Below are 18,435 nucleotides of genomic sequence, written 5' to 3'. Positions count from 1 at the left end.
GCTCCGTGGCATGTGGGATCGTCCCGGACCGGGACACGAACCCGTGTCTCCTGCATTAGCAGGCGGATTCCTAACCACTGCGCCAGTAGGGAGGCCCAGGGACTATCTTTGTCTCTTTACCCCCAGCACACAGCACATTGTTTCATGGGTCAACAGATGTACTGGTAACAGGATATTAAAATGGGACTCTAACTCAGCTTGGCTGGAACCCCAAAAGCCAAGACCGGAACAGTAGGTGGTAAGTACTCCCATATTACAATATGAGATGCTGGACCACCTACACAGGACTTTCAAAAGACATGGCCAAAAACTGGTTTTGCAACTTGTAGTGCAACACCAAAGGGTTGAAGCTGAAGATGCTTGAGGCTGTGTCTACCCAGAGAGCTGTCTTATAATCCACACAAAGAGTGAAGTAGCAGTGGCCTGGTCAAAGGTGTGCGTTTTCAGAGGACCACATATGAAGGAGACCCACCATAGAAATGCTGTAGATTAGAGGCTGCCCAACTCATGAATTATTGAAAAAAAGCCAATAAGCTCTTTAAGATTTGATCAGTTGCATTCTGTTTTTTTAACGCAGGTAAGGACTTTTTTGCTTCTTAATCCTCTCTGTGCCCCCCAACCCTGGGTTGAGTGGACAGAGGCAGGAAAGGGTAAAGTTGTGTTCCACTGTACTGTGTGCTGTTCTGCTGTCACACGCTAACACTTACATATAGTAGGTATGTAACACACATGCAGTAAGAAGGCCAGCAGGGAGCGAGTGTCAGAGGAAGTGTCGGCTGCAGGACAGTCCAGGACCCAGGCAGGGAGGCTGGATGCAGTTTTCCATCGGTGGCCCCTCTGGCCCCTCTAAGAGAGTCCTTTCCTTCCTTTTAAGATCCTCCTGACTCTAAGACCAACCCACCGAGAATTCTTTTCATCCTGATTACCAGGAAGCTAAGAGCTGTGTTTAATGTTTAATCTTGGAAACAGAAATTAGCCCTTGAAGTTAAGCTATGTTCTTTTTTTTTCATCTATCGCTGTGATTTTTCTATTTCAGTAGGGCATATTTGCCCCGTTTTTTTTTTTTAGATTTTTTTTGATGTGGACCATTTTTAAAGTCTATATTGAATTTGTTACAATATTTTTTCTGTTTTCTTTATTTCTTTTGGTTTTGTTTTGGTCACGAGGCATGTGGGATCTTAGCTCCCCAATCAGGGATCGAACACGCACCCCCTGCATTGTAAAGTGAAGTCTTAACCACTGGACCGCCAGGGAAGTCCCTTGCCCCCTATTTTAAGTCTTCTTTAAGCATTTGGAAAGAAATGAGTTACAAATACATCATTTTGATCTTGAGTACTAAGCTCTGGAGATAGCGCAGATCCAGACAGACAAGGCGCATCTTTGATGGACGGCCCTCTCTCAGGTCGTGCAGTAGCACGACCACCATTCCCTCTACCAGCTTTGGGCTGGTTTTTCACCAGGGCTTTTGTTAGATAGTATCACAGTGTGGGAGAGAGAGCTCTGGGCCAAGCACTGGGGGACCTGGGTCCTTGCTGCTCTCTCACGGCCTGACGGTGTGACCCTCCAGCCCTGGGAGCCCAGGACTCCACCTCAGAGGCCACAACACGTCTCCTCTGCTGGCACCAGCCAGACCCCCTACTCCCCTCTCCCCAGCCTCCGCTCCCCACCATCCCCTCCCCCTCACTCATTTCTTGGAGTGAGCCTGAAGCCCCCTTCAAGGCTGCATGTGTCATAATCCAACTTTGCCCGAATAACAGCATGTATTAGGCTGGTTCACAGACTGTTCAGGTGGGTGAGGGGCTGATACAGTACCTGGTAAAGCGGGTGTCGCTGGGGGGCGGCTCCCTGGCGGGGGCTTTCCTCTCACTTCGTACCACTGTAAGCCCATCTTCAGAAACGGTCAGCCAGGGATGGCAGGTGTGCTCGTTCAGGCGAAAGTAGCTGCCTGCGAGGGGAGGAAGCACACAGACACACACCACCCCCAACAGCCAGTCACTCCTCTGCTTTCTCCACTTTGCGCTCCGTGTGGGCCGAGGCTTCACCACGCATGGCCGGCTCAGCTTCCTGCACGATACACGTGAGCCTGGACTTTGCGTGGTAGTGACCCTCATGCTAATAATCGTGGCGGTTAACATGTGTTGGGGGTTACTGTGAGTCTAGTACTGAGCTAAGCGGTAACTCTTATCTCATTCACTCCTTACGAGTACCCAGGGGTTAGTATTTCCATCTTGTAGAGAAGAAAACTGAGGTGCAGGGTGGTTGAGAAGTCAGCTGGCAGATGACAGAACTCAAATTCAAACCCCAAGCCCCTCTGATTCCAGTGGCTGCGCCCTTAAATAGGAGGCTGTAAATACTTGCTGGTGAACAGGAATTTCTAACCTACTTGCCAAGAGGAATAGCAATTGAGGAAATTCTTAACGATCAATTTGACAAAGGTTAGCAGAGTTCCACATTCAGCTTTCAATTAGGGCAGCTGGGGAGAAGGAAGGAGATTGTAACCCTCTCCAAGTCATGGTTAAAACAAAGCACATCAAAAAAAAAAAAAAAAAGGTACCGAATGGGTTTAATAAGAAATTAGTTTTTTAAAAAATCCTTTGTTTAGGGACATAGTAACTCATTCTCCATCATTGTCTCTTAGTCAAGCTCCTCAGTTCCCATTCTGTCATGTTCATTGCTTCAAAGTCTACTTCAGGCCTCGCCATCAAGCTGTTCACTTTTTTTTTTTTCTTTTTTGGCTGCGTTGGGTCTTGGTTGCTGTGCACGGGCTTTCTCTAGTTGCACCGAGCGGGGGCTACTCTTCATTGTGGTGCGCGGGCTTCTCATTGCGGTGGCTTGTCTTGTTACAGAGCACAGGGTCTAGGCGCGCGGGCTTCAGTAGTTGTGGCTCACGGGCTCTAGAGCGCATGCTCAGTAGTTGTGGTGCACGGGCTTAGTTGCTCCGTGGCATGTGGGATCTTCCCAGATCAGGGATCGAACCTGTGTCCCCTGCATTGGCGGGCAGATTCTTAAACACTGCACCACCAGGGAAGCCCCAAGCTGTCCACATTTATTTCCACAATTCGATGCTCCTGGAAATTTCATTTGCTATCTGAGCGGACGGACCAGGGGGAGGCAGGTTCCCACCTTGCAGCTGACAGGCATGGCCCTTACTGCCTGCTCTCTAGGCCCAAACAAGGATCGTTTTTTGAACGGATAGATATGTCTTTTGCTGATTCATGTTTATTCAAGTTTTTTGTAAATACACTCTTAACAAATTATTTGAACAAAGGAATTCAGAGACAATAATAACCAAGGGCTGACTGTACCTTTTGCTCTGTTCTCTTTTATCGAAACAGCCAGAATTTGACATTTCAAAACACCAAGTCAGCACAAGAAATTAGAAATGCCAATCAACCAAAGGAAAGTTCCATCACAATATAAAAGAAAAACCTGAGTCCCAATCCCAGCCCTAACCCCTACCGCCTTCGGCAGCCACGTAACTTGTTTTTCACATTTCTGTGGAAGGAACATAAGTGGGGACTAATCGCATACCTTTCCTCCTGGTATTGGAAATGAGGACAAAATGACCCTACATCCCTCAGTGAAAGATCCCAGCCAAAGGAACGATGTCCCCTGAGCCCTGGGCCCAGGCTCCCTCCTTCTGCTTCTTACCTGCCTGTCACCCAGTCTGCAGCTGGCCTGAGCTGGGCTTGCTCTGTGAGGTGTGGGAAGAGCCACCTGGCTTTAGCGCACCTTAGCAAAGCTTAGAACCCAGAGCCGTGGCAGTGCTGGGATAGCAGGAGATGCATGGAATGTTTCTAGTGTTATCTCTGCTGACTCAGGACTTGAACATGAGATGTGACGATTCCATGACCTGCTGATGGCAAGTGCGGGCAGGGGGTGGGAGCTGGACGTGGATGTGGGCACCCACTAAGGCATCCAGAGCTACGTTGGGCCTGTGGGTAAGGAGATGTTTGGGCCAATAGCAGGGAGGTAATCCATGGCCCATGGCTCTTCCTGGGAATTTCATAAAGACCATGTCCCAGGGGTGGTGTTCAGCCTGTGTGAAATGTGCTTTCTGGGCCACCCAGGTCCAGTGTGACAAGCCTCTAGTCCACCTGAAGGTCATGGAGAAAAACCCTGAGTTCTAATGCTTGCTCAGCCACCCCATTGCTGTATGACTTGGGCCTTCGGTCTCCCCTTCTGTAAAATGGGACCCCAGGGCTTTGATCACCCCTGAGCCCCTTCCCAGCCTGATTTGCCATGTGTTCATATCAGTGAACATTTATCGATTTAACAATGAAGTCATAGCAGCCCTGGGTCTGCTACAAGGGGGTCACTTTGGGCCCAGAGAGTATGCGGCGGGGGTCACAGACCTGTGGTGTGGACTGTAGCAGGCTCGCTCCTTGCGCTGGGGCCCCCCACGTTGAGGGCTCGCACGTAGATGGTGTAGCTCTGCCGGGGCTGTAGCTGCACCAGGCACTCGCAGGTGGGAATGCCCACAACAGACCTGGGCAAGGAGGCAGCTGAAGTCACCCTGGGGCCGGGGCAGCCAGGCCCAAGCACCAGGCCTCCCTTTCAAAGCAGGGATTTTTAACTCCCCCCGCCACCACCCCTGTTCTCTGACCTCCAGCAGCGGTGCAGGCAGGGGTGTTGACCCCCTCAGTGCTCCCTCCCACTCAGGTCCACTTTCCTCATTTCTTTGTATTCCTTCTGTCTGTGGCTCTCTCCCCTCCAAGCTCCTCACCCCGTGTCCCAGGCACCTTGTCTAACGCTGCATGGCAGGGGCATGCATGCAGTTGAATCCAGTGTGTCTCAGTCTGTCTGGTAGGGCCACAACCTCTCTGAGGGCAGGGGTCAAGTACCACTTACATAAGCACAGCGCTGGGCCCCTAGCAGGCTCTCAGTCTGCGTTTATGAACAAATGATCTGGCTAGAGCTGAAAGGCCCACAGAAGCCCACTGCTATTAACCTCTTTGAGGGCAGCTACCTACTGGGAATAATCCAATTTATGTAAGTGGTACAATACAGGATTACAAGCCCATGGTTGCCACTGTCTGTACTCCTGCAGCTGCCAACTCCATTTCAGTTCAGTAGGAAAGAGAAGCCTTCAGGGTGATGCCCGTTTACAGATACAACACCCACACCTGGCGAGGCCGGGATGTCCAGGTCACTCTGAGGCTACAGCTCTGTGCAGAGGGGCGCTTTTACATATTCATTCCATAAGTATTTTTTATTTTATTTATTTGGTTACTCTGGGTCTTAGTTGTGGCAGGCGGGCTCCTTAGTTGCAGCTCGCTGGCTCCTTAGTTGCAGCTCAAGGTCTCCTTAGTTGTGGCATGCAAACTCTGAATTGCAGCATGCAAGTGGGATCTAGTTCCCTGACCAGGGATCGAACCCTGCCCCCTGCATTGGGAGTGCAGAGTCTTAACCACTGCGCCACCAGGGAAGTCCCTTCATTCAATAAGTATTAACTAAACACTTTAGGTTTCAGAGACTGTATAGGGAGGCCCTAGGGAAAATTAATGTAGTCCCTGCCCTCATAGAACTTACAGTCTAGAAGAGAGGCATTTCTCAAGCCATCACTGGAAGAAACATAAGATGGTAACCATGACAAGTTGACAGTGTACTATAGAAGGTATAGTAGGGGAGAGGTGACTTTTGAGCTGAACTCTGAAGAATGACGAGGAGGTAATTGGACAAAAAGAGAGTAGAAGAGTCTCCTACATAGAAGAAGCATGTGCAAAGGTCCTGTGGCAGGAAGAAGCATGGAAAGTAGGAGGAACTAAAATATGACCAATGTGGTTGGGGCCAGAGAGGGAGGGAGAGCTGATGTGGTTAACCTGGAGAGACAGGAAGGGGCCAGAGCCTGTGAAGGAATTTTGTCTTTTCTCCAGAGCAACAGGATGCCATGATTAGGTTTATACTAGGAGAGTCAGCACCATCCCAGATCACCTAGGTCACTGACCAGCCTTCTGATGACCCCAATCATAATGGGCTGGTCCCAGGTATCAGGTGCCCTTAAAGTATCAGCACAAATTGCAAAGGAAATCCAAACCATTCAGGTGGCCAGACCACTGGACTCACTGCCCTGCTTCTGAGGATCCCCAGAAGTAGATCAGCAGCCAAGGTCAGCAGCCCTGATGTTCTTGTGGACATATGGATTCTACCTGGGGCAAATGGCTCGATGGGATAGATGGCCACGGCCCAAACCCTGAATTTAGTATGGAAGAATCTGTTGACACCAAACCCCTCTCTTCCATTTCTGCAGAGCTGGGTAGGTACACAACAGGGCAGCCCCTGGGACTTGGTGGCTGGTACCGGGCTGCCTGGTTCATTCCCCTTCCACAAGCTTCTGCACTGCCTGGTTGTAACCCAGAGGTGCATCCATGTTTCCTCCACTGTACACAGCTGTAGATTTGTAGGATCTGCAGGCCATTGTGGTCACTAAGTACAGCCTTCTTTTATCTGTGAACCCCTCCAGATCTCTGCCAGCCAAAGGGGAATGTGAGCCTCCAACAGCCTTCTACCATGGACATGATGTTCTTTGTACGTTGAAATCTAATCTCTTTTACTTCTGCCTCTCATAGTCCTCTCTACTTCTTAAATTCCAGCCAGGTGGGTCTCCTGGTTCCTCCAGTACAGGAAGCTCACGCCTGCCCAGGGGCCAGGTGCTGCCTCCATCCACTGTCTCAGGCCTCAACCCTTCCCACGCATCAGGTCTCAGTTCAGACGTCTACTCTTCCAAAGTAAGCCCCCACCTCCACCGCATTCCCTATTTCATTGAGTTTCTTTTCCCTTCATAGCCTGTGTATTTTAAGCATTTGTTTTCTTGGTTTTGGTTTATTTCCCCCCACTCAACTGTTAGCTCTGGAAGGGTGGGGAATTTGTCTGTCTGGTTCACCAACGCCCAGGCACCACCTATGCGCTCAATACTTGTTGAATGAATGATGGTAAACCTTGGTTGTGCTAAGAAAGCAAACCTGAGGTTTACCATTTATTCACTCATCCATCATTCACCTTCAATGGTAGCATTCCAGCTATTTCTCACAAAATTAAGGTTCCTGTGTGTCACAAATTCTGACCTTCTCTCCAGACTCCACACATTTCCTAAGCTGTGTCTCTGTGTCAAGGCCTCTCGTGCCCAGCCAACGCCCCTCATGACTCACTCAGTTACGCCTGAGGCTCCCGGCACTTCTGCCTGGGTCAACTCCACCGTGTATGAGTCCACAGGATTCAGGTTCCCAGACTCCCAGCAGATCAGCGCAGCCTCTTCACAGCTCCTTATCTCTTTGCTTTTCATAATGGGGGGACAAGGCGCTAAATGCAGGGGAAAGGGAGAGATGAACAAACCTGTTCACATCCAGCCCTGTGGTCCAGAGCATGGGCAGACATTGCAAGCACTCTCTTCCTACAAGAGATTCAGTGCAATAGAAAGCTATAGACTGAACATTTGTGTCCCCATCCAAATTCATATGTTGAAACCTATTCCCCAATGTGATGGTATCTGGAGTCTTTGAGAAGTGATTAGGTCATGAGGGTCAAAGGGGTTTATTATACAAGAAAACCCAATGAGCTCCCTTGCCCCTTTCTGCCATGTGAGGACACAGCAAAAAAGACAGTTGACTCTGAACTAGGAAGGGTCCTCACCAGACACTGAATCTGCTGGCACCTTGATCTTGGACTTCCCAGCCTCCAGACCCATGAGAAATAAATTTCTGTTGTTTATGAGCCACCCAGTCTGTAGGATTCTGTTATCACAGCCCAAATGGACTGAGACACCAGGGAATCCCTTTCAGATGTTCCTGGAATGGAGGATGGTTGCAAGGTTCAAATGGTACTGTGTTCAAGAGCAGTACTTTTTGATATTTTGAGATCAACTGTGAGAAAATGTCCCTGCCATATCAGGCATATAGATTTGGTGTATTAAATGAAAGAAAAAAATGCAAAGGTATTCCTGCCCTTCCAAGTGAAATCAAGAGCCCTGCCACGTCAAGGAAGCCGTGACTCTTGTGTCCCCTTCAGTGAAGGTCCTGCTACAGAAACAAATGGCCTCCTTACCTGTCATGTACACTGCACACTCACTGGCGGGGCTGAGGCCAGCCCTGTTCTGAGCTGTGACCAAAAATTCATACTGGGTATTTGGCACAAGGTTTGTCACTGAGCAATATGTTTCTTTGACCGTCATCGTAAACTCTGGGGAAAAAATAAAGACAAGTATTCAACCTTAAAATAGGCCAACTGGCTGCAAGTTCATTGCGCTGTAATCTATTTCCCCTGTAATGGATACAGAACTGGCCACCAATTCCTCCCATCTGTGTATGCATGCCCCTCGGCAGCGTGACTCGGCTGATCCTTCCATTGAGAGGTCTGGTCTTTCCCACTATGCCTTGAAGCTGGGCTTAACCATGTGACTTGCTTTGGCCAATGGGACTATAGCAAACATGGTACAAACAGAGATTTGGGAGGTGCTGGTGCACAGGGGCCTTGTCTTCTTCCTGCCAGGAATGCTTCCACTTCCATGGGAACAACCTTCAGCCAGCCTCCTGGAGGATGAGATCACATGGACAGAGGCCTCAGCCGTTGCAGCTGAGGCCCTAGACATATAAGCAAGGCCATTCTAGCCCATCCAGCCCTACCAAGCTGACCCAGACCAGAAGAACTGTCCAGCCAATTCAGAGAATTACAATAAATCATAAATGCCATTTTATTTTATTTTTAAATTTTATTTATTTATTTTGGCTGCACGAAGTCTTAGCTGCAGCACACAGGATCTTCACTGTGGCACACGGGCTTCTTAGTTGTGGCATGCAAACTCTTGGATAAATGTCATTTTAAAAATTGAAGTACCTTTGATTTACAATGTTAGTTTCAGGTGTACAACATAATGATTCAATACTTTTATAGATCATACTCCAGTTAAAGTTATTATAAAATGTTGGATATATTCCCTGTGCTGTACAATATAGCCTTGTAGCTTACTTATTTTATACATAGTAGTTTGTACCTCTGAATTTTCTACCCCTGTTCTGCCCCTCCCAACAAATGAATGAATGTAAATATTTGTCATTTTTAGCCAATGTGTTGTGTACATGTGTGTGTTTGGGGGTGTTGTTACACAGCAAAAGCTAACTGATACACGTCCAAACATCCCCAGACTCTTGAAAGGCAGTAATAAGTCATTAATCCACTCTCTGATATCAGTTCCTTTATAACAAAGTGATCCGTTAAAGATCTTTATTGATCCCCAGGACAAAGCCCCAACACAATGGCCTCTTCTGCAGAGGGTACTAACAGGGTTGATTTGTGGCAAAAACTGACTGATCGATCAGATCTGACTTTTTGGTCCACAATCTCCCTTTTCAAATCTCCCCTTCCCCCGCCCCGCCCCCTCCCACCCCCGCCGCAACGCCCTCTTTAGTCCTTATTCTGACCACCCTCACTCTCCCTCATCATTGCTTAAACTTACTTTTCTCAAGGATTCCCCTTCCTTCCAAATCCCTGGGCAGATAAACCATCCTCCCCTTCAGCACATAGAACCCTCCACCTGCACGACCCGGTACAAGGAGAAGAGCTCTGGGCAGGGAGCCTGCGGACTTGATTCTCATCCTGGTTCTGCCGTAACTCACGGTGTCCCCACAGACAGCTCATTTCTCTAGGTCCCAGATTCCTCATCCATAAAATGGAGATCTCTAAATCCCTTTCCAGCAATCTCACTCTGACCCCATGCACACAGAACAGGCCCTCCCAGGCTGGCCCTAATCCCTGATTCCTTCAGATGCTCAACTGGGGCTCCTCTGCTCTCGCTCTCTCTTTTTTTTTTTTTTTTTTGGCTGCACCATGCGGCTTGTGGGATCTTAGTTCCCTGACCAGGGATCGAACCCATGCCCCCCTGTGTTGGGAGCATGGAGTCTTAACCACTGGACCGCCAGGGAAGTCCCCTCCTCTGCTCTCTTGACTCTCCCTTCTCAATAGGAGACTGGCTTATCTATTATGAGGGGTAGGCAGGTATCTCAGCCCTAACCCCAGGCCTGCCAGCTCCATTTCCCTGGGAAGAGAATGGGCCAAGAGCTGCCCACAGTGGAGGCTGGGGGCCATTCCCAGCAGCTCGCTCCATCTGGGAATGTGGATCAGATCAGGAGCAGCCCTCCCAGGCTGCAGAACCCCCCTCAGCCCCCATGGGGGTCTGCAGACTAACCCTCCAGATTCTCCCAACACAGGGTTGCTCTGAGGAGAGCCAGCCCGCGCTCACATGCCAGGACCTGCTAGAACCCAGCCAATCCAGCTGGGCCTCTTCAAGGAGGGGTGTCCCCACCCCTCTTGCACACAGTGCAGCCAGAGACTTATCCCAAGGACAACTCTGACCCGACGGCGGTAGATACAGTCCATATACCTTAGCCTGCCTTGTGATCCTCCCCAGTCAGGCCCCAACTTGCCTTCCTATTCCTTTCTGCCATGCTCACCTGCCTGCATCCCATCCTCTGTGTAGTTCCCAGATCGTGACAGCTCTAAGGAGCCAGGTGTGCAGGTTCATCCCATCTCTACCTTCCCAACCTCCAGGAAGGCAGGGCCCTGGCCTCTGAGAGGCCTTAACTGTTCTGGAGCGTGGTTCTGTTCCTGACAGAGCCTCACCTGCTCGGTCCTTCCCAGGTGAGCTGTCCTGCACTGGCCAGTAGGATAGCTGATAGCTCTCCACGGTGTCATCGGAGTATAAGCTCCAGCACACTCGGACTGAGGAACCTGTGGCTGAGTTGGGGGCCTGTGGGTTTATCACTGGAGCAGAAGGAGCTAGAAAAGGAAAACAGAGAAAAACAAAACAAAGGAGGAGCCTTAAGTAGAGGTATGAATTGGGAATGGCCCCTTTTACAGGACAACCAATCCCTCAATGCATCCTTGGGCTTTGGAGATGGAAGTGGACAGGGTGGACAGGGATGGGAAGGCCATCCAGAGTGGACAGGGATGGGAAGGCCAAACCCCGCAACCGTGAGCCAGAAGCAACCGGTATGTCCGTTCCTGCTTTGACCAATCCACACAAGCTAGAGGAGGTGGGGTTGGTGACAGCAATTCAGGCTGGGGTATGGTTTGTAAGTCCTGACCTATCCAAACGTCTCGGCATCCAACAGTTGAGGATTAAGTAAACAGATTAAGATATATAGCCATCAGAGTGATGTTGTAGAAGAATTTATCAGTGCGAGAAAATATTCGTCACAATTGTTTTGCTAAAAAAAGAAAGCAGATTACAAAACAATTCCATTTTTATTTTTTAAAAATCTGTATAAAGGAAAAACAAAAATGATATACAAAACATTGTTCAGAATGTTGCTGGGTGTTGGTGAGAAAGGAAAGGTGAGCAATCAGTAAAAGCTAAATTGTAGTATCATTCTTAAAAATAAGGTATCACAATAAGATTTTTAAGAGCTACCTGGCACCATGTGACATGCTGTACATACATTACCTTATTTATTTCCTACCATGTCCCCATGAGTCATGATTATGTCCATTTTACAGACAAGGAAACCAAGGCTCAGAGAGGTTAGGTAAGTTGTCCAGGGTCACACAGCTAGGAAGTAGCAGGGCTGGGATTCTCAGACCAGCTCCATAGGATTCCAAAGCCCATCTCTTAACCCTATGCTAAAAACAGCCACCTGGGAGGAACATAAATACAACAGTCGAGGAAATAAAATTTGGGATACTTGCTTGGAGTAAATTAGGCTTTCTGGGGCCAGATGTTGGCACCCTGGAGAGTGAGGGTGGGTATTTACCCCAGGAAGGTCAGCCTCTGTTTTCACCCTTACAAGTCATAAAGACAAAACCATGAAGCTTATGCAGCTGGTGGGGGGGAAATGCCTGTTTCTAAATCTTTATGATTTTTTTTTAGCCATCAAAGTTTCTAACTCAAAGCTCAGGGAAACTGGTGTGAAGTATGCACACAAGTGAGATATGCACCTGGGATGGTGTTAATGGAGCCCATAAGCTCCTCCACATCAGAGAAGTCCAAGGTCTGGTCTTCAAATTCAGGCTGCGCCGAGATTTCCACATCTGTTTTTGTTTTCAGGAATTTTCCAAGTCTGTGAGTATAAAAAGACACACTAATGAGAATGGAGGGGCATTCTCCTCGGGGGTCACTAGTGATAAGCAACAAGGGCCTCTTGGATGAACTTTTATTTCCTTATTTTAACATGCTGCGGGCTGCCTGCTGGCATCTGCTTCAGTGACTGACCTACAAGGTCACCCACGGGGATGGGCAGGTTGGTTTACGCCTTTGAGGAGAGGAGAAGGGGTGGGGTCATGTCAGAGGGTAGGGGGCGGGAGGGTGTCCACCTATGAGCCCCAGATCCACACCATCTGGAAGATCCTCCGATGCTGACCTAGGAGTTCCCACCCCACATCACCCTAGGCCCCAAAGACATACAGCCCCTCTGGGGCTCCCTCTCCACGTGGTCAAGTGCCCTCAAGTCGATGACCATGGACCAGGGCTCTGGGTCTCCTGCGCATGCTCCTGGCCGTCACAGGGTTTGTAAGTAGCAGAGGCACAATTTGTAACCATGTCTGTCTTTTGCCAAAACTCATGCTCTTAACCCTTATATTATTAAGCTTCAGTGTTCGTGTTGCTTTACAGACATTGTCTGATTTTATTCCCATAAAGCTATCCCTGTTTGTAGGTAAGGAAGGTGGGTCCTAGACTGGTTGGACTTGCCCAAGGTCATGGGGGTAGCAGGATCTAAACTCCAGTCTGACTATAACGTGCATGCTTTCCGCAGCACACGGTCTGGGCCCTGGCCCAGCTGGGGGATGCTGGGGATGATCTCTGTTCCTCCTGCTGAAAGGAGGGGCTCAGAGAGGAAATCTGACCCTGGGCTTGCAGGCTAGGCCTCATCATATGCTCCCTTCCAGCTCTGAGATTCTAAGATTTGGTACTAGAGGGTCCTTGTGATCCCATACTGTCCTTCCAAAGCCAGTGCTATTTACTCGTAGGGGCAGACACAAAAGCTGAAACTGGGAGCATATAACCAAGTGGAACTGATATCTAGTTGGATATCTAGAGGTAAAAGGAACAGAAAAAGAAAATACATGTCAGAACAAAAGTATTACCTGTCAGCCATAGCCACAGCATCCTAAAAAGGAGGAGAAAGAGAAAAAATATTGAATTGAATTTGGAAATAAATTTCTTTTTCAAACTATATAATAATATAAACATATGTTAAAACTTGGAAATGAGTAAAAGAGAAAAATCAGCCATGTCCCAAGCCCTAAGAAAAATGACTCTTATGACACCTGTATAGTTTCTTCCCGTTAACATTATGTGAGCACTTTCCAGGTTACAAATGGTCTTCTGGATCATCAATTTGAAAGACTGTGTAACAGTTCATTGAATAGAAACTCCATTGTTCACTCTACTGTTAGACATTTTGGTTGTTTCCAATTTCTCACCATCATAAAAGAGAAGACGTCTTCATATATATCACTTTCTCCACATTCTGGATTATGTCACTAAGCTACAGTGATATTGAGGAACCATTGGTTCAAAAGGTCTGAGTAGTACTGAGGGCTCTGATGGTGTCTGCCCACCTGCTGTCCAGCTTGGGTCACGGCTCCCTGGCTACCCCAAGCACGGCAGGAAGGAGGCGCTGTTGGGCTTGGAGGGACCCCTGTGGCATGGCCAATGTAAAGGCTGTATTTGGTAACTAGGAAGCTCTGGAGGCTGAGGGCCCCTCCCTCACATACTGGACCCCACTGCTGCCCCATATTCCTGTGGGACCTTGTAAAGAAAGGAGACCCCAGCTCTGAGCTTGAAATTCCCACAGTCTGGCTACATGGGGACTTGGGGTCAAATTGAAGTGGATTTCAAGGGTATCAAGAGATGGATTTTTTTTTTTTTTTTTTTTTGCATGTCTGAGCTTATGAAGTGAGATGTATAATGGCTGCACTTGTAACTGGGAAACAGGAGGTGCCTTTTTAGCCTGGAGATCTTTCTCCCCAGACCTCCAGGAGGCTGTCTGAGATGGCCAGAAAAGTTTCAGAGCACTGTTTTTTGTTTGTTTTGTTTTTGTTTGTTTTAATTTTTGGCTGCGGCATGTGGGATCTTAGTTCCCCAACCAGGGATCGAACCCGTGCCCCCTGCATTGGGAGGCGGAGTCTTAACCACTGGACTGCCGGGGAAGTCCCCTCAGAGCACTGTTTTTGCCCCATTTCACGATGAGGGCACAGATCTCTGGGTAACCAGGACAGAGGAACAAAGACTCTGGTGTTAGCCGAGCAATGGTGGAGGGAAGGGTCAGGGGTGTATGAGCCTGCTCAGCCACTCATGGCGAAGCTGTGCAGAGAGACGAAGGATGTATCATCATGGTGATACATCCAGTGGAATCAAATGGATGCTGACCGTGAAAGTTGGTTCCAACATCTCCAGGCAGAGAGGGGACAATCTAACCTACTCTAATCATAATTGTCATTGCAGTTCATTATTTCACTTCATTACTGACCTTAATGAAATCAACTTTCTCTTCATGACACATCTCCTCTATTGTTTCCATCAGTTCTTTGCAGGTTTCAAGATTTTCTCCACAGCTGACCAGCTGTCCATACAAGGCTTCCAGCTTCTCTTTCTTTTTCTCCCCTAGAGCTTGTATTTTTTCTTCGTATTTTTGAGCAAGTGTTTCCAAGATCTCATTGTAATGTGACTCAAAGTTTTTTTCTTGTCTTCCAAAATTCTCCTGCAAGATATAGTTGATCTCAGCCATCATTTCACTGCATGTATGTCGACTACAGAGTTATTTGGGGCATGAAAATGTATCTATCCAGAGATGTTTTAGTCCCTCCCTGTTGTCTTAACATCACTTGCCAGGGTGCTGAGGTGGACAAAAGGGTAGCTAGGACCAGCAGTCTCCAGCTAGAACCCCAGCAATAATCTTAACAAGAATTACTGCTTTCTCTGCTGGCCGCATTTTGCAGTCCTCTTCCCCATACCCCACCCACTTCTGTTTTAGCCACCTCCCATCACCATGACAACCGACCAGGAAGATTGCCAGTGATGAGTCAGCCTGCCCCTGGAACTTTGGACCTTAACATGGAGATGTCTGCCTTGGGAGAATCCCACCTATCTTTCCCTCCTGAGCTCTCAACATCTCGTAACACTCACCTCCACTCCCCGATGCTTGGACTATACAAACATCAGAATCACCCAGATTCTTATATCAACTAAGAAAAAGGTGCAGGGGAAGGGGAACGAGCAGGGTGGTGCTGCCTAATAGATGAGAAAAGGCAGGAAGGCAGAGAGAGGGTTGTGTCAGTACTTAATCCTGGAACGCAGTGGGTAAGAAACATTAATTAAAGCATATCAAATCCTGGTCCCCGTAAATTAGATTGGAAGCCCAGGAGAGCTCTGTGGGTTCTGATTTATACCATCCTTATTAGATAACAGAGACATTTCCAAAGAAGAGGCTCTTATCAATCATTCAGGGAGTATTTACTGAGCACCTACTGTGTACACATTCTAAGACTTGCTCAGAATGGTGGAAGAGAGGGAAAAGCAGTAGGTGACCCCCACCAGTGTTGAGTGTAAAAGGAAGTGCTTAGAGTCCTCACTGAGGGTGAAGCTGCTCTGATCTGAGAGTGAGCTGGCAGTACAGAGGGTAGGGAGTTCTGTCCTGGCTGTTGTATACTTGCCCCCCTACCACCCACCACCCTATGCTTAGATGTAAGGGCTTCTTGTCCCTTCTCTGTGCCTTCCATAGGGAATTAGTGGAATAGCTGCCCTCCCTTTTAAGACTGCAGGTGGAGAGGAAAGTCTAGCTTCACGGGAGGGGGGCCCAGGGCTTAGTTCATTCCTATGAGTTGCTCCTGTTGATACAATCTGAGGCTGCATTAATAGAAGGAGAGCATCCACATGAAGAGAGGGGACACAGGAAGTCCTCTGGTCCTTATGTCTGGGCTACCTCATCTGGATGGCTAGGTTGCATACTGGTATCACAGCAGTGGACTTCACACCTACTAGGCACACCCAGGGGACCGTGACATGTTTGGTGACAGGCACAGAAACTTATTGATCTTGTGAGAAATAGGTAACAGCTGAGGAACACTTATCAATGACAGGATGGGTGTCTTGCAATGCCTTATCAGGCTGGCCCATGAAAGAGTCCTACCTTGTAGTAGGACCGGAGCTATAAAGACACTGAAGACCCAGCCCATGAGAGCTAATAGTTCAGTAGGGAATGCTGCCAGGTAATCATTTCCACAGCTGCATGCCCACTGTGCTACGGGAGGGCAGAAAGAGGGGTGAGGGAAGAGGAGCAGTACTGACACCGTATGTTCCAAGAAAACAGATTCCCTAACTCATACCAGACACAGCTGATGGAAGCAATGTGTATCTGACTGGGTCATCAAGCGTGCTCTTACCTCCACCGTGATGAAAACCTCCTCCAAGTGACTTGCAAAATTTTCCATCTCAATAATCTGCTTTTCCAATTTGTACATGTTTTTGTGAATTTCATCCTATCAAACAAAGGATCCCAAGAAGACATTAATGCTATGTTTTCTCTCTCTCTCTCTTTTGTAGAAGGCATTTTAGATTTATTCCCTGCCTACATACTTGAGATTCAAATGCAATATCCAGAGAAAGGAGGACTAGGGTGATCTATTTACCTTGGCACTTTCCAGTGCTTTACCGAGCGGGGTCACCTCATGCTCCTTGTGCTCAACAAGAACCTTCCCCGACGCTCTTATTGGAGTTTTGCAAGTGACACAGAAGACATCGGCAGCTTCTTCCTCGTCCTCCTCCTCTGGGATAACGTAGCACTCATACTCCTCACTGGCGTGGCCGTGGGTGTACCGATAGGCTTCCCGCAAGTCCCGGCAGTGGCCTGCCGAGCCCCATGCCCCGAAGCCCAGGTCCTCAGCCTTCGCAGCCTCGCCACTAAGTCTCCAGTCTCTCTGCTCCCTCAGTGGCTCTCTCCCCATCATCATATAAGGAGGATACTCTGAAACCTCTATTCTGGGCGTGCTTTTGTCAATAAACTCATCCCCTAAGTCGTGATCATCTTCAAGTCCATATAGATGGACAAGTTCATCCACTTCCTCTCCAAGGTCTCTCTGAGCCTTCCCTTGCATGGGCTGTCTTGGCTCATTGGTCATTTCGGCTTGAACTACTTCTCTTCTCATCTGAGTGTCTTCTTCTGGGAAGATCTGCAGTCTGTCTTCAGAGTCATACAGATCCATGCGACGAAAGTGGAAGTCCTTGGAAGCAGCAGGCCTGCCCAGCCCTGGTGCTTCTCCCGCCTCCCCCTCCATCGTAGCTCTGGGCAGCACTTCTGCACAAGCAGGATTCTTCCTGTACAGTTCTTAGTGGATACACTGGATCCTAGAACACAAAACCCCATTTATGAGAAGGTCGTTGCAGTAGATGGTCATTAAATTGGGCTCAACTTATTCACAATTTAAAACAAAAAATCATCTGAGCAGCTCAGTTGTAGTTTCACTTTAAACAATCTGTAAAGAAAGGTTTGCTTTCTACAGGAGGATGGGCTTCTAAGCTTAAAAGAGACAGGAGAAATTATTAAAAAAAACGAACACATAAATTGATTTGACTAACAAGTGACCTGAAAAAACCTAAAAACCTAACAAATGACCTGAAAAAAACCTAAAAATCTCAAAAGGCAAAATAATAGCAAGTGTTTCAGGCAATTGTTATTAAACAAATTATATGAATTAATTGGAAAGAAAAATCTCAGGTTACTGAGCAATGAGAATTTACAAAATAATTTCTTTTGCATATAATATTACCTGTACAAAAACATTTGGAAAATAGTTCATCCTTATGAGTAGCAGAGAACAAATGAGTCGATGCCATTTTGCCTTTTGATACCCAAGGCTGGGTAAGGGTCCAGTGAAGTGAGTACTCTTACATGTTGTTGGTTAGAATATGCACGGCCCCACCTTTCTGGAAAACAAGTGTGACAGCATGGATCAAGAGCCTTAAAAATGCTGGGCTTCCCTGGTGGCACAGTGGGACACGGGTTCGTGCCCCGGTCCGGGAAGATCCCACATGCCGCAAAGCGGCTGGGCCCGTGAGCCATGGCCGCTGAGCCTGCGCGTCCGGAGCCTGTGCTCCGCAACGGGAGAGGCCACAGCAGTGAGAGGGCCGCATACCGCAAAAAAAAAAAAAAAAAATACAGTGGAAAAAATTATTTCTATGTAAAAATGTCCACCAAAACCTTTTTTTATAATAGCCAAAAAAATTGTAAAGCGCTAATGATTAGGAGAATGGTTAAGTAAAGTAGGAAATGTACACCCTGTAGAATATAATGTAGCCTTTAAAATATTAGGGAGAGCAAATGAGAGCTTGGAAAAAGACCTACTATGTGATACTAAGTAAAATAAACAGAGTACTCATTATGTAGAGACTATGAGGTCCACTATTTTAATGGAGGTACACAAAATCTAGAAAGAAAGAATAATAGTAGC

General features: G+C 47.9%; 2 protein-coding genes across 8 annotated transcripts in view; one reads left to right on the top strand and one right to left on the bottom strand.

The window, feature by feature from the left end:
• FSD2 (fibronectin type III and SPRY domain containing 2) overlaps window positions 1-17,262 on the bottom strand; it is a 25,813-nt gene extending 8,551 nt beyond the window's left edge. Inside the window, exons 1-10 of the mRNA XM_027089193.1 lie at window positions 16,618-17,262; window positions 16,372-16,467; window positions 14,460-14,690; window positions 13,072-13,094; window positions 11,926-12,047; window positions 10,612-10,767; window positions 8,041-8,175; window positions 7,149-7,299; window positions 4,356-4,489; window positions 1,813-1,945 (exon numbers count right to left, since the gene is read on the bottom strand). Of these exons, the coding sequence (XP_026944994.1) occupies window positions 1,813-1,945; window positions 4,356-4,489; window positions 7,149-7,299; window positions 8,041-8,175; window positions 10,612-10,767; window positions 11,926-12,047; window positions 13,072-13,094; window positions 14,460-14,690; window positions 16,372-16,467; window positions 16,618-17,262 (1,826 nt within the window). The remainder of the gene's footprint in view (window positions 1-1,812; window positions 1,946-4,355; window positions 4,490-7,148; window positions 7,300-8,040; window positions 8,176-10,611; window positions 10,768-11,925; window positions 12,048-13,071; window positions 13,095-14,459; window positions 14,691-16,371; window positions 16,468-16,617) is intronic.
• WHAMM (WASP homolog associated with actin, golgi membranes and microtubules) overlaps window positions 1-18,435 on the top strand; it is a 64,166-nt gene that overhangs the window by 16,531 nt on the left and 29,200 nt on the right. For all 7 annotated transcript variants that reach the window (XM_027089188.1, XM_027089187.1, XM_027089186.1 and 4 more), the window contains one exon: window positions 6,594-6,728. Coding sequence is in view for 1 of the 7 variants with exons in the window: in XM_027089191.1 (XP_026944992.1) it covers window positions 6,594-6,728 (135 nt within the window). In the remaining 6 variants the exon portion in view is untranslated. The remainder of the gene's footprint in view (window positions 1-6,593; window positions 6,729-18,435) is intronic.

Source organism: Aethalodelphis obliquidens, unplaced genomic scaffold (assembly GCF_003676395.1).
Source record: "Aethalodelphis obliquidens isolate GAN/ISIS:26980383/991018 unplaced genomic scaffold, ASM367639v1 scaffold65, whole genome shotgun sequence".
NCBI classification, from domain to species: Eukaryota; Metazoa; Chordata; class Mammalia; order Artiodactyla; family Delphinidae; genus Aethalodelphis; species Aethalodelphis obliquidens.
Note: the sequence above shows the minus strand (reverse complement) of the source record. Positions and strands in the feature narration are given on the sequence as shown.